We start from the raw sequence: 14,317 nt of genomic DNA on the forward strand, positions 1-14,317 counted from the left end.
TTATACATTACACATTCATTATCTATCTATTATCTCATTGTATGCTCCCTTAAGCTTCTCCACTTTGTGTGTGTATGTGTGTGTGTGCACATTCCTGCAACCCTGTTTCCAATAGAACTTGAACTAGAAGTTGTATAGGAGTGAATGCTAAGACCTCTAGTTTTTTGTTCTTTGTAATAAGATAATCATTAATCTTTAATTATGTTATATAGTAGTGAATAGTTTTGAATCGGATGAAATGCTAACACCTCGAGTTTTTTTTCCTTGTAATAAGATATTATTAATCTTTAATTATGTTTCCTCGAAACCATCTATACACAATGAACTATAAGCATGCCTAGTTTTTGTCATATACAAAAAGATAAAGACAAATAAATATTTGTTTTCAAACTCTCTTTTTATGAATGCCAAAGGCTACTTCCAAGAAGGCTACTTCCAAGAAGGCTACTTCCAAGGGAATGTGATGTCTTTTGAAGGAAACCGAATGACAGAAAATATTCACAATGTGGACAAGCACCTATGGACACATTATTTAAGTATCTCAATTGGAAAAGTACATCATGAATTATAGGAAATATTTAGGATGGACAAGCATCTTTGTGCACAATTCTTTTCGTATATCTTTTAGTATGTCATTTGACTTTGAAATCTATGCCACCTACTAAAACAAATTGCTATTTAAACACCTATTTAGACACCTATTGAGTGTGGGAAGCCCACTACACAAGAAAAAATGTCCTTATGTGCCCTCTTAGAATAATTGTGTAAGGGTTATTGATGTATGTGTACATCCGAAGCATAGGTGAGATAAGTCCTATCTCATTATTTTCTATAAATAAACTAGAAGTCCACTATTTTTTAATTATTGAAGCCTTTGATAGGTGCCTTAACTTTAGAAATTAAAGCTTGATTATTGAAGGCTTTGATAGGTGCCTTAACTTTAGAAATTCAAATCTTAAAGCTTGAAATTTTTGCCATGTCTTTTAGGTTTTATGAAATTCCCCTTTTTCATTGTGTTTTGAAATGAAGATTGTTATTTATTCATATCACATGTATGAAATGTTGAGATGTCAAGCTCAACATGAGCTGACACCCACAAGGTGTCTGCATGACCGTTCTACATTTACATCATTGGCGGGTTTGGTAGTTAGCACTGACATATCTTTGCTAGAGATTCTAAAGCTGGACTACACTGACTAGTCCACATCTAACCTCTCCTCTTAGTGTGTTCACATTATGGACCGCTTGTATATACTCTATTATGTGTGTTAGTCACTCTATCTTCTTTGTAGACCTCTTTTGTTGTGTGAAGAAGAAGAAGATTTTTTAGCCTCTCACCTTGTGTGTTCTCTTCTAGGGTTTGTGTGTGTGTGTGTGTGTGTGTGTGTGCGCGCGCGCGCGCTTGCAAGAGCTCAAGCTCTCTCCTCCCCTACATCTTTTCATATGAAAGAGTTAAATATAAGTACAAGTCAAGTGGTACCTACTAGCTCATAAAAAATCATGCAGCAAAATTGTTGAATGCATTCATGTAATGTGACATTGACCCTAAAGGTTGTAAATGGGTAGGTATGGTATCACACATAACTTACTTTTCATGTAAGGTAATTAGCAAGCATACACATGTATCTTAAGAGAGTACAAACAAGGTGGCAATAATTGGATTTGGTTTCCTTTGGTAGAGATGGGATTCTTATGTAATAAATAATCATAATAAACCCAAAAAATAACACTCCACTAGTGGCCCTACTGGTGGTCAACATAGAGGTCAAAGTGACTTGCCAAGGTATGATGCAAACTTTTTCCTAACTCAATTATAGGGTTGAATACATAAAGTTCATACCGAAGAAATAATGAGGTTTGCAAGCCATAATAAGATACATGTTTTTTTTAAATAACAAGCCTTGATAATAAATTTAAGAACATGAACTTTGTTTAAACAAAACCACATGATCTACTTTTTCCTAACTAAATTATGGGGTGAATTCACTACATAAACATGAAAGTTCAAGCTAGAAACAATGAGGTGTGCAAGACATAATAAGATAAATTCAATACATAACATGAAAGTTCATGCTAGAGAATAATGATGTGTGCTAAGATAAACTCTTATGTTTTCCTTTTTATTTTTTAATAATGGGTCTTGATAAAATAAAGAACATGAGCATGCACTCTTTTGTTTAAGCAAAACCACACGCGCACCATTTTCTCACATCTTATATTCACTTGGGTAAGCTTATAAAAATAACATGAGTGAAGACAATGTCTCTTTTGGAGAATGGGCTAACAAAGACCATGGATGAGGTTATTACTCTCTTGGTCCCAATAAGATATATTTTACATTTTATATTATTTCTTTAATTTGGACTAATGTATAGGGAGATCATATATCAAATATACACTAATTCAATCAAGATAAACAATATAAATGACAAAGTTTATTCATTTGAGTTGGCAAAAAATGAGTTAACACTACTAATTGGGTAGTTTATGTGGGTTAAACACTACTAATTATGTACTTTATGTGGGTGAGTTTTAACACTACTAATTGTGTACTTTATGTGGGTGAGTTTTAACACTACTAATTATGTAGTTTATATGGGCAAATTTTAACACTAAAAATAGGTTAAACACTACTAATTGTGTAGTTTATGTGGGCAAGTTTTAACACTAAAAATAAGTTAAACACTACTAATTGTGTAGTTTATGTAGGTGGGTTTTAACACTAAAAATTCGAGATAAACTACGCTTTTGTGTACTTTCACCTACGCTTTTGTGTGAAAGAATGGTTTTGCGTGGATTTTAGGTGAAAGCTTGACAAATTGTACGACTTTGATTGTAAAAACCACACCACCCTTATTTTGTGTAGACTTAAAATTGATCATAGTGAAGGGGATCAGTGGTGAAGTTGAACACATGAAAATGTTTTTTGGAATGAAGTTGGGACTGTTAATAAATTTGTGCATCCCCATTTTATCACTCATAGTGGCTTTGGGAGAGCACATTTAATGTTTGGTGATGTAGAACTTCATGCCTTTATTCAACCAGTTTGGCCTGATTCACAAGCTTGTATGTTCAACCAGGCTTGATTTTGACAAGGGTTTTCCACGTTTTGGCCTATTTTGAACTTGTTTTATTGGCACACGTCAAAATATACACTAGGTTGGCCCCGCCAAAAATCAAGCCTATGTACTGCTTGGTCTTTCGAAGACGAGTGTGCATATCACTAACGCTGAACAACGAAAGGTGTTTGTCTCATGAAGTCAGACTTGTGTGGATTCATATTTCTCACACACTAAAATTTATCATCCCTTGCATCTGGGTTAAAGCTAAAAAGCTTTCGTGATGGCAGCACAACACCAACCATATTTCGCCACGTCAAGTGCGAAAGTTTTATTCTGGAGAGGTGTGAACCTAGTCTAGAGAGGGGGGTGGGCAGAATGGGGAGTGTTAATAGACATTGGTGGGTTTTAAGTGAGCTGATAGCCACATCATGGATGAAGGATAAGGGTCTTTACAAACTCACCCTGCCCATGCAAAAAGACAAACACATATGTTGGTAGCGGGTGGGTTGCAAACACATCCGTTGGTAGTGGGTAGGTTGTCTCCTCGCCAAACGCCCCACTACTGTAGAGGAATCTATGAGACCCTACTTTTGTTGAAGGCCTCTTAGAGGCCGCCTCTATAACCCTCTACATTTGGAGGTGTACTCAAAGGTTAGAGAGTGTAGAGGGAGGTTTCAAAATCGTCTACACTAGCTAGATGAGTACTCAGCAAGTAAAAGCTGACAGTTTGTCAGCTTTTCAACTGGCTGCCCCCTTCACATCCTCAAATTGGGGGCGGCCTCTTTAGTTCCTTTACACACAAAGGGGCACCTGCTGTGCCAAGCCAGGCAGCCAATTAGATCCAGTGCCGAACGACGATACAAACTGTTGGATTAATAAGGTGCCCAATTTTTTTTTTTTTTGTAATGCGAGATTTTTATTTGTACCAAGTAGTGTCCTTACAGATGAGAGCTGGAAGTAAGACTAGATCACGAGACCTTACCCCAAAAACACACACGCTTCACCAATTGCTCTACCGCACTACTGGTAGCCTGGTAGGTGTCCAAAAAAATTCATTTGTTTTTCTGGGCTGTTTTGGGGCTCTATTTTTTCTGAACATTATTCGTGAAATTCTTGCTGTTATTAGGTAATCTACCAAGCCTGCGAACCACTTAGCTTCTGGGTTTTCTCTGTAGGGTTTCCTGGCGGTATAGTGCACACGCTGGGGTCTGTGTAGATTTATTTGGGGTTTCCTTAGATGCTGAGGTTCTCTGTAGGGTTTCCTTAGATGCTGAGGTTCTCTGTGTAGATTTATTTAGGGTTTCCTACCAAACCAGCGTTTCTTTTCAATATCTCTTCGCAAATCAAGGGTTTTTTCTGTTTTAGGGTTTTCAATCAACTCTCCAAAACATTCCAGGGCACCAATCAAGGGTTTCTACGCCAGGATTTGCTAAGGCTGCTCGGTGAATGCGGCAGAGCTGCTTCGCTTTTCTGCAGCTTCTCGTGAATTGGCTCTGCTCTTCACAGGTAGGTCTAACGTCGGCCCTCGTTTTTTTTCCCGTGTTTACTCGTGTCATTTTCTCCTTGCATGTGCATGGAAAATGAGGGTTGCTTTTTTCAAACATCATGGTATTAGCATGCCATTGCCCTTAGATTCTCCTCTTATCTACAAATTTCTGTTTTCTCAAATTCTGCAGATTAGGTGAGGGTCAAATAAAAGTTTTTAAGAATGTTAGGGTTTTTTTCCTGCAAATTAGGTTTCTTGAGCATGTCAGGGTTTTCTTTCTCTTGTTCAAATAAGTGTTTTCTTTTCCCTTTGTCTGTGCTGAACAGTCATTGATATGAGAAATTCATGTGTTTTCTTTGCTTCTTGTTGTCTTGTCCAGCTGATGCTATCCTTTCTTCTACATAGTATTCTGTAGACAGTTTAATGCTAGTCATGGAGTTTGGTGCAAAGAATTTTGCTATGGCGCATCACCTTTCTGCTCTGAATGCCCTCGAAAGTTTGGCGGAAATGAATGAGAGGGGGAGAAACAGGTTCATGTCATGTAGAGACCTGGGAGATGAGAAGCTTGTATGCCCCAAGCCACGACGTGCTGTGTTAGGGATATGCGCAGCACTTATAGAGGCGTCTGCAAAGCCAATCAGGAGGCTGAGAGGGTATGGCTCAATCAAGATATCATATGTAATTTGTGGAGCATTTTTATCATCTTCTCATCAACGCATCTGGATTGGAAATCCTAAATATCTGAATTTCTGGCTTTTGCGTGTTGCCATCTGCTCTATAAATTTTTTAGTACCTCTCGATGTATTAATTTGTATTTCTACAGCACCACTTCCTTGCCAGCTGAAGGAGAAGCCGGGCATGAGATCTTGGACATTCTCTTTAGCAAGGTATTTTACTAGCTCTGATCTATTTTCAATGGGGAGGCGTTAAATGGGGACACAATGAAAACAATATGTTTTGATCCTATCGTGAGCTATATAGAAACTCTCAGTTAGTGGCATCCACGAATTAGTTTTAATAGGCATCTGGCTTGACTGTACTTCTCCTGTCTCTAGGTTCATGGCATGGGTAGAGATGTCACACATCTCGGATGTATGATGTGGTGCACCCGGTTTACATGGCTTTGTAAAACCTTTATCTAAGTTAATGGCACAAGCAGAGATGTCATAACACACAGTGGTTGAGTTTGTGTACCTGCAGCGTTTGCCTGCTTGAAATTCTTTAACGAGATGCATATGGGTCTCTAAGCTTGTTCTGAGTTTATATATTATCTATTCATGTTTTCTGTAGGTTAACCCTGGCGATGCTGGCAATTTGGGAAGCCCAAATGGGGACTTCAGTGCATCGCCCCCATGCCGTGCAGGCAATCCAATGATACATGATGTGCATTTCACTCAGAAACGGGTCTTGCCACCACCTGTTGTCATCCCTCAGAAGTCCTCTTGCAGCTCTTCGCTAGGAGGCAACTCTTCAGTAAAAAGTTCTTGTAGCTCATCATATGGATCAAAACCCTCTGTACGTGTCGAGGGTTTCACGTCCTCAACATCAGATTCACACCGGGGTGTTCCGGCCTACGCCTAATGTTGTGCGCGACATCTTTTGATGCCTGAGATTACAATCCGCCCAATTGTGTGATACAACAGTAAGGTCTTAAGGCCTTTGTAGATATACGTGATCTCAGGGACCTTTTCCTCTTCCTGTAAATGGAACTACTGGGCATAGTGCAGGGGATCACTTAAACAGTCCCATGAAGAAACTTTATCAGTCGAAGTCGAGTAACAACTATGTGAGGCTCTGTTTTCTCCCATCAATGAGTTTTTTTGAGGACGCGATTGCTCATTACCAGCTCAAAATTTTTAACATGTACAGAATCCAACACACTGTAATCTCATTGTAATATAAGGCTTACGGGGTGGACATTTTGCGACAAGGTGTTTGCAAACATGATCTCACAGTAAGCCTGGTCTGGCTTTCTCCCACTTTTACTTTGTAATCTGGCCATTCAGTTTCTTAACAATCTGTGCTAAAAGTAACAATCAATCTTTATGTACTTAAAGCATTGCTCCAGTGCACTTGGAGCATAGAAATGCAAATCTAAATGCGAAGTCTGGAAGACTGGTAACTTAAGCATGAAGGGAAGCTTTCTGCCTTGATGCCAAGAAGCCACAAATTCTCCTACCTTGAGTCCTGTACAGGTTGTAATGATTATATTCGAGTTGGAGCAAGTGGGGTTAAAGCATGGTATAACTAAGGAGGATGAATTTCTTTCTGCTACCTTTCAAGATTCGAGCTATGGGGCCTTGGCTTTTGTCACGAATAGGTCCATGCACAAGGTGTTCTAGTGCGTGGCATCTTGGATATCCAAGACACAAGGCAAGAATCCAGGATAATGTTTTGGAGGAATGCTTGGGAGACCAAATCGCCTGCCTCATTTGAGTCACAGTGAAGGCAATATCAAGATTTTAGGTGCCTTTTGAAAGAGAGGTGCCTCTGGTGTACTTTACGTGCAAATATGAGGAGTGACGGACCATTAATGGAAAGCATATGTTCATTTTTACGTGAGATAGTCTCTTCTCACATACTAGTGGTGAGAAGTTTTTTGTTTCAAGTGGCTTACGCCTATAGTGTTGAATACCTGTAATATCTCCCTTGCATGTTATTTGTGGGAGCTATAGTACACGAGTGAAGACTTGAAGCTATGGGGATGGAAGATTGCCATGATGTGGAGAGAGAGAAAGAGAGAGGTAATAAAATCAAAGAGAGAGACAATGATTATGATCAGTTTGATTGATAATCCCTTACACTTCACGTACATGCTTTTATAGGCTGGAATGACACATGGCTAACACGTATGATATTTGCTTATTACATTTACACATGAACGGCTATAAGAGGTGGTTCGTATACTTACTTACTCTCATATACACATACAAGGACTGTTCACACATACAAAAAGGGGTGTGCGACATGATGGATACATACGTGGAGACTCCGAAATACCCAACAAACCCCCCTTTGGAGTCAAGGTGGTGACTTATAAAGTGGCCTTCATATTTATGGTGATTTGGGCCCTTGATTGCAACACATGATACAAAAGAACACAATGTGTCAACACTTGTACTCTCACGATAGACTTGGTATGGGCCGTGACCACACAAAAAATTCCTCCGTCCTCCTAGACTATCCCCTTTGACTCAAAATAGGCATAAACTGGAATAGTGAAGCCTTTTATAACATCAAGTACAAACACAAAAAAAAGGCATACTTAACAAATAAGCACACAAATAAGTACAAACGGGTTTTGGAAAAAAATCGTGCAGAGAACCCTTATTGACTCTACACATAAATGAATGGGATAATTTAAAAAGTCTAGTTGACATCTACCTATTAACCACTCTGGTTAACATTACTTTTACAAGCATGGCTACACTTATTTTACTTATCTTTTGTAACCGTGCTAAGCGTTTAATGTAAAAGAGACATGGGATGATTGAGCTTACGGCTTGTGTAATGTCGGTCATAGAAAGAAGTTGTACATAGAGCTAGGAACATCAGTTTTGGGTTCCCAATTGTAAATAGGTGGCCTATCATTGTAACTATGAGCTCTTGTATATAAGACATTTATGAAATATGAAAAGGGACAATCCCATTAGTGTCATTTGAGTTTTGCCTCTTCTCTCTCTTTCTCTCTCTTATTTGAGCTTGTGGATGTATGCTTGCTTGTGTTTGCTTGTTTGTATGCTTGATTGTCGGTGTGTGCTTGTAGGGATGGTGATGCTCTGTCTTCTCTCCTTCTCTCCTTTCTCTTTACTCTCTACCAAGTCTCTCTTGTATGCATGTGGCATGAGGTGAAGGTTGAGCTTTCCATAGCTCCCTCCTTCTTGCTCTCTACCTAGCCATTGAATCTCTAATTGGGTGACACAAGTAGCGGTGGAGTGAGTCCCTAGCAGCTTTACATCGAGGAGTTAACCCTCATTAGGGTTGGTTAAGTGCAACTCTCTTTGCATGTTCTCTCTTCTCTCTCTCTCTCTCTCTCTCTCTCTCTCTCTCTCTCATGTACAAGGCATAGTTACGGGAAACGCTCGAAACGGTCGTATTTGAGGGTCGAAACACGTTTCGGGGTAGTAGGTAGGGAACTAAAACACGTTTCGGTAACCCCGAAATGGCTATCCAAAACGTTTTAGCTGATAGGGGAAACCTTTCAGCTTGCCATTTCCCACACTACCATACGTTTCGGGGATCTTTTCACCCAAATCAACATGAACTAGTAAGAAATGTCACACTACAACAATTGATATCCATTTATTCCCCTTTTATTCTTATAAAACGTAAAATTTATGTCATAATGGGATCACATGTGCATACAAACAATCATGAACTTTCAACCACTCCCCTCCTTTAGCTCTCCTTGCTGACATGGCATTTCCGTTTTCGTTTCAGCTCTCCTCAAAATTTTCATTTTCGTATCCATTTTCGTTTTCATTTTCGTTTTCGTTTTTTCGTTTCCCTCAACTATGGTACAAGGTAGTATGTTAGGTTTAACATCTTTGGCGTCGCTGCTGCCAGGGAATGCATTTAGCTTAGGGTTCTCCACTTTGTTTATTTGCTAGAGTCCTTGTTTGGCCCGGTTGGAGTGCAAATCCACCATTTGGTTGCTTGATTTTGTGCTTGCTTTGTTTTTTGATGGTGATTCCATGAGCATTGAAGGTTGATCGAGCATTGGAGCATTGAGATCTTCACACCGAGCGCGGGAGACGTAAGTAAGTGCTCAAACATTGCCCTTGACATTCATGTAACTCTTTGATTTTTTGTTCTTTGTTCATCAAGTTACACCTTAGTTTAATCAACAAATTAATCTTAATTAGTTAGTTTTCATTAAGCATTGTAGGCATCAATAGATAGCTTGAGACTAGCTCTATTTCAAGGAAACATGTTCTCATTAACTTTATGAGAGCACATCAGAAGCCTCTTTCAAGACCACCAGTACGAAATCTGATGGAAAAAGCAAAGAGTCCACAAGTGGACAACAAGTTGAGCAGTTGGCTGTTGCATTAATGCAGCAGATGACCCAACACTCGAGAACCGGCCAAGGTTGGGATCGGGTTGGGGCCAACCCCATCTCTATCCAAAGAGGGAGCTTGTATGGTGCCCGATTTGTCGAGCTAACCATACTAGCAGGGAGTGTCCACATTTGTGACCTCATCCCAACCTCTACTACACACATTGCCAAAGATGGGGCAATCACGACATCACAAACTGCTATCAACAAAGGCTTGCTCAAGCCCGTGCTCTACCTCAGGCCTTCCTAGCCAACCCAAGGCAACTGCTGGCTATGCCAGCACTAGCTCATCATAATGCACCTCAACCAAGCCAAGAAGTGGCCCAAAGAGGAATTCTCAGGGTACCTGAAATGACCTTACCACCCCCGTTCTCCCACCTCAACCCCCATTGCTGTGAATTGCACCCGTTCGTCAACTAACCCTGACTGAAATCTTCGAAGAAGGGGACGAGAGGAAAATCCCGAAAATTCCTAATTACAAAACCCTTGAGCCAATGAGTCGACCCTGTCAAATTCTAAGTCACTATGTTATGGAGGGAGACCAAATGTGCCCAGTGTACTTAGTTGCCCCAATGCCAAGGGCTAGAGACATGAATACAATGGCAAAACGACCACCTATGCGGTGCTATCATGGCGCAGGACCTCCCAATATAGAAGTCGAAAGAAGATTGAGTGTCTAGACATCCCAATCTCTACCTCTCATCACAAGTGGTGAGACCTCATGTGGCACATACTTGGGATGTGAAGAAGGGAGAAATCGATGATGTTTGTCATACACCACCTTCTTAAGTGTAGAGGGTCTTTCCGAAACAAGTGTTCCGAAACAAGTGATGGTCCACAAATTAGACATGCATGATTTCCGGAGGTTGCTAAACCTATTTTAAAATTGAGATGATTCAAAGGTAGAGATATAAATTTAAAGCTTAAAGTTATCCGGTTCAAGTAGGTACCTGAGCACTTCGAGAACCCAGGGATAGTCATGTATCGTCCAAAGCAAAACTCCTTTCACCTCCGCCTTACCTATTTATTGGCCTTGAAACGTCATGTACTTTAATACCTCGCCATAGTGTCTCAAGCTCCTCAATCAAAGGCTCGAGATACACGTCCATGTTCACCATTGTATACTTGCCTGGGTGTACAAGGAGAGTAAGCATGATACGACCTTTCTTGATTTGCCACCCATGGAGGGAGGTTGTAATTCACCAATACCATAGGCCAAGTAGACCATGATGTGGAATTGAAGCCAAATGGATTAACATCATCCATGCCCAAGCCAAGACATTAAGTGACGGGGCTCATCTTTAAACTCTGGCCATTGATGCTCCACATGTTACCATGCCGATGAATCATCTACGATCCTCATGATGCCATCAGTTGAGCAATGAGTAGTATGCCATGCATGAGTTCTGCAATCTCCTTTCATTTAAACATGTGTTGGATGCGAGGAATGATAGGAAAGTGTCTCAACACCTTCCGAGGAACTTTGTCTTCTTGCAAATCATCCCCATAGTGGCTCTCCCACATTGTAGACATTGTGTTGTATCTTTATTAATCCCTCTAAATAGCATGCAATCATTGGGACATGCGTGCATTTTTGTGTAATCCATACCTAGCATAGAGAGCATTTTATGACACCCATCTCGTGAGTTTGGTAATAGTTTTTGAGGGGGAAGAATATTCTTGTAAAGCCTACAATATAACATAAGAAATCATATGTCAACATATTAGTAAGGAGAGTATATAGAACATGAAACATTTTCTATTGAGAGAATAGAATGAGGTGGTCTTACCAAAGAAGACTGGTGACACTTGCATCACTCCATCCATAAGTTGTTTACAAGTTTAATAGCACGAAGTTTGTTCATAGTGTGGAGTATGAACATCTCTCATACAAAGGGGTGCTTGCCTCTCTATGCAAGGTTTCCTCCTCTTGTGACATTGGAGCTTGCTCACTATCATCTATGACCTCTCATCCAAAGAAGTCATTCACCATGTCATCCATGGTGATGAGATTCTCTTCCTCCTCATTTGGCAATGGTGGAGGCACCTCATTTATTGGTTGGGGAAGATGAGTCTCAACCTTGCTTTCCATATGAAGCCTTGCCACCTTTTGCACTCTACCTGATGTCACCGAATGGTGTGGCATGTTACCTAGCACTCTCCTATGGTTCTCCTCCATGTCATCATCTGCACTTGGTCGTGCCAATGCCTCATGAAGACCATACGTCCGGAGAGATGCTCAATAGGCCTATGCATAGGCTATGCATAAGCCTTATGCAATAGGTTTATGCATAGGCTTATGCATAAGCCTAATGAAATAGACTTATGCATAGGCCTTATGAAACCGGCCTCTGGTAGAAACCAAAGTGCGGTAGCTAGCAGTCACCCAATCCAATTGTAGTCCAGCCAATAAAACAAATAAATAGGAGCTAGAGTGCTCCAACACATGAAAGAGAACGACACCTGTTGGCCCCAAAGATTGGCACCCCTTTCGATATTTCTTTATTTAATTTCAATGGAAAAGTTTAAATGATTACAACATGGCCATTCATGGCTCGTATGTTTGTAAGTCCAATCTGCCAATCCTCTTTGACCTCTTAGCATAGAACCACACACAGCTTTGTGTCCCAAGAACACCACAGTGTTATCTCCTCTAATCTGCTAAGTCAATGCATCCATGAGGCCTTGAATATGCATATGACTGAACCATGCACATAGCCACAAATTCAACCATGAAAACAATCCACAAACTCTTCTAAATCAGTCCACAATCTTGCCCTGTTTCCATCCTCTGAACTACCAAACCCTTCCTCTCACAAAGGGCCACAGAGAACAACTCCGAAACAGTCACGAGCCAGTGAAAAGAGAGACTCAATATGACACCTCTTGCAGTCCCACTTGCTCACAAAGAGAGAGAGAGAAACTTACAGTCCTTGTGTTGCTTTTCACAAGACAGAAGAGACGCGAGGAAAAGCCCGTTCAGTCCTGCCCTCTTGTCTTGTAGCCGAGAGAGAGAACACCTGTGGATGAACCCACTGTCCAGCCTTGTACTCCCTCCTACAGTCCAGGCTTCTATGTTCAGCACTAGTTGTATGAACTCAGTTCAGCTGACAGTCAGCTTCTTGCCAAAAGCAAAGGAGAAGAGAAGGAGATGATTCTGTAGGCGCCTGTATTCTTTGCAGCATAGCAGCCAGCCTGTCCTCCAAAAGCCAAAGAGAGAGAGAGAGAGGAAAAAGAGGCCTGTGTCTCTGTCCTGTAGCGCAGCACAGCAGCCAACATGTCCTCCAAAAGCCAAAGAGAGAGAGAGGAAAAAGAAGTATGTGTCTCTGTCCTGTAGAGCGGCACAACAGCCAGCTTTTATTCTCCAAGAAACATGCATAAGAAGGTGTTTAGCTGCACCTGTACACAGTTCATAGCAGCCCGCTTGCAAGTCCTTCCAAAAAGCAAGTGATAGCAAGCATCGCAGACCCGCCGGCAGTTGTTTTCCCAAAAACCCAAGTGTAGCGCTGCTCGCCAGCAATCCTTTCCCCAAAAAGCAAGAGAGAGAAAGAGAAGCGTGTCCACCAAAAGTGGTGTAGCCTCCATAATTAGCCTAGGGGCCACCAAAGGTTATAAAACCTTTAAAACTTTAATTCTTTTTGCATCAAAGGTTATAAAATCTTTTAACTTTAATTCTCTTTTTGACCCCTTCACACTTGGGGTTGTCCGCACATGGGTTAATAAACCTTAGTTTCTTTTTTGTCCCCAAGTATAAACCTTTAAATATATATCTTGCTCACCGACCACCATGCTCACACTTAAGCTGCACCAATTTCATAGGGTCATGACATACCCCCCTCTTGAAAAATGGCAAGTGTCCTCGATACAACAAGACATCCAAAGCAAAACCACACAGATAACGAAGGCTTCCCCCAATACAATAAGATATCAGCCATGTGATCCAACTAAAAGTGAAAAGTACAATATGGCAAGATCAGCGTCCCAATCTCTGTAAGCCATGTATATGTAACAACATTCACTGCAAACTAATAGTGTAGTAATAGTCCAAGTTGTATACCAGTGTGAACCATACACAACCACAACATCCAATGTGACTAGTACACATATCATAGAAGTCCCATGAGCAGATGTACTGTTAGCTCTGTCAGTACCTTCGGGTGAGACAAAAGCTGCACCAAGCGACCTCTAGATGACATCTGAGCCTGTCTGTATCAAGGGAGCGGAGGTACTACCTCCCTCTTGAGCATCAGGCAATGCTCTAGACCTATGCTCTGCTGAACCTGAATGAGTCGGCTCCAACTCAAAGGCATCGAGATAAAGCTGCAATACCTAAGGTGAATCTGCTAAGTCACCCTCCTCCATCCACTTTCCGAGACCCCTGCTCTCTCCGCGCACGGCCTTCTCCGGGGCGCTGGCAGCGAAACTAGCAGCCTCATGTGCGGGGCAGGGTTTCCCACTCGGGGTCTCACCCTCGAATGTCCGGACAAGAGACTAATCTGGTGGTTCGCCCGAAACCAAGACCGGAAAAACTTTCCTCGCCCGAAAAGCACGGGCGATTCTGCCAGGAAAATCATCTAACAAAAAATTTGTCTAATGAGTCAAGGCCTTAACTAGCTTTTCTATTCTGACCGAACCCGTAGGTCACATGGCCAGATCAAGGAAGGGACTTGCACTTGGTTCATAGAAATCACCGCTTTTTTTCCCTTAAGC

At 41.1% G+C, this 14,317-nt stretch overlaps 1 protein-coding gene across 3 annotated transcripts; it reads left to right on the forward strand.

The window, feature by feature from the left end:
* Window positions 1-4,105: 4,105 nt before the first annotated feature.
* Window positions 4,106-6,701, forward strand: LOC147623126 (uncharacterized). Of its 3 annotated transcripts, none has more exons than XM_086821190.1 (5): window positions 4,108-4,568; window positions 4,739-4,811; window positions 4,928-5,201; window positions 5,372-5,435; window positions 5,839-6,701. In XM_086821190.1, the coding sequence occupies exons 3-5, from the start codon at window positions 4,972-4,974 to the stop codon at window positions 6,127-6,129; spliced, it is 585 nt and encodes a 194-aa protein (XP_086677316.1). In that variant the 5' UTR covers window positions 4,108-4,568; window positions 4,739-4,811; window positions 4,928-4,971; the 3' UTR covers window positions 6,130-6,701. The 3 variants fall into 3 exon arrangements, with proteins under 3 accessions (XP_086677318.1, XP_086677316.1, XP_086677317.1); XM_086821191.1 differs by lacking the exon at window positions 4,739-4,811 and having other exon boundaries at window positions 4,109-4,307; window positions 4,338-4,568; XM_086821192.1 differs by lacking the exon at window positions 4,739-4,811 and having other exon boundaries at window positions 4,106-4,568.
* Window positions 6,702-14,317: the final 7,616 nt, after the last annotated feature.

This window comes from Cibotium barometz, chromosome 27, assembly GCF_041138505.1.
Source record: "Cibotium barometz isolate CiBa-2024 chromosome 27, ASM4113850v1, whole genome shotgun sequence".
Lineage (NCBI taxonomy): Eukaryota > Viridiplantae > Streptophyta > Polypodiopsida > Cyatheales > Cibotiaceae > Cibotium > Cibotium barometz.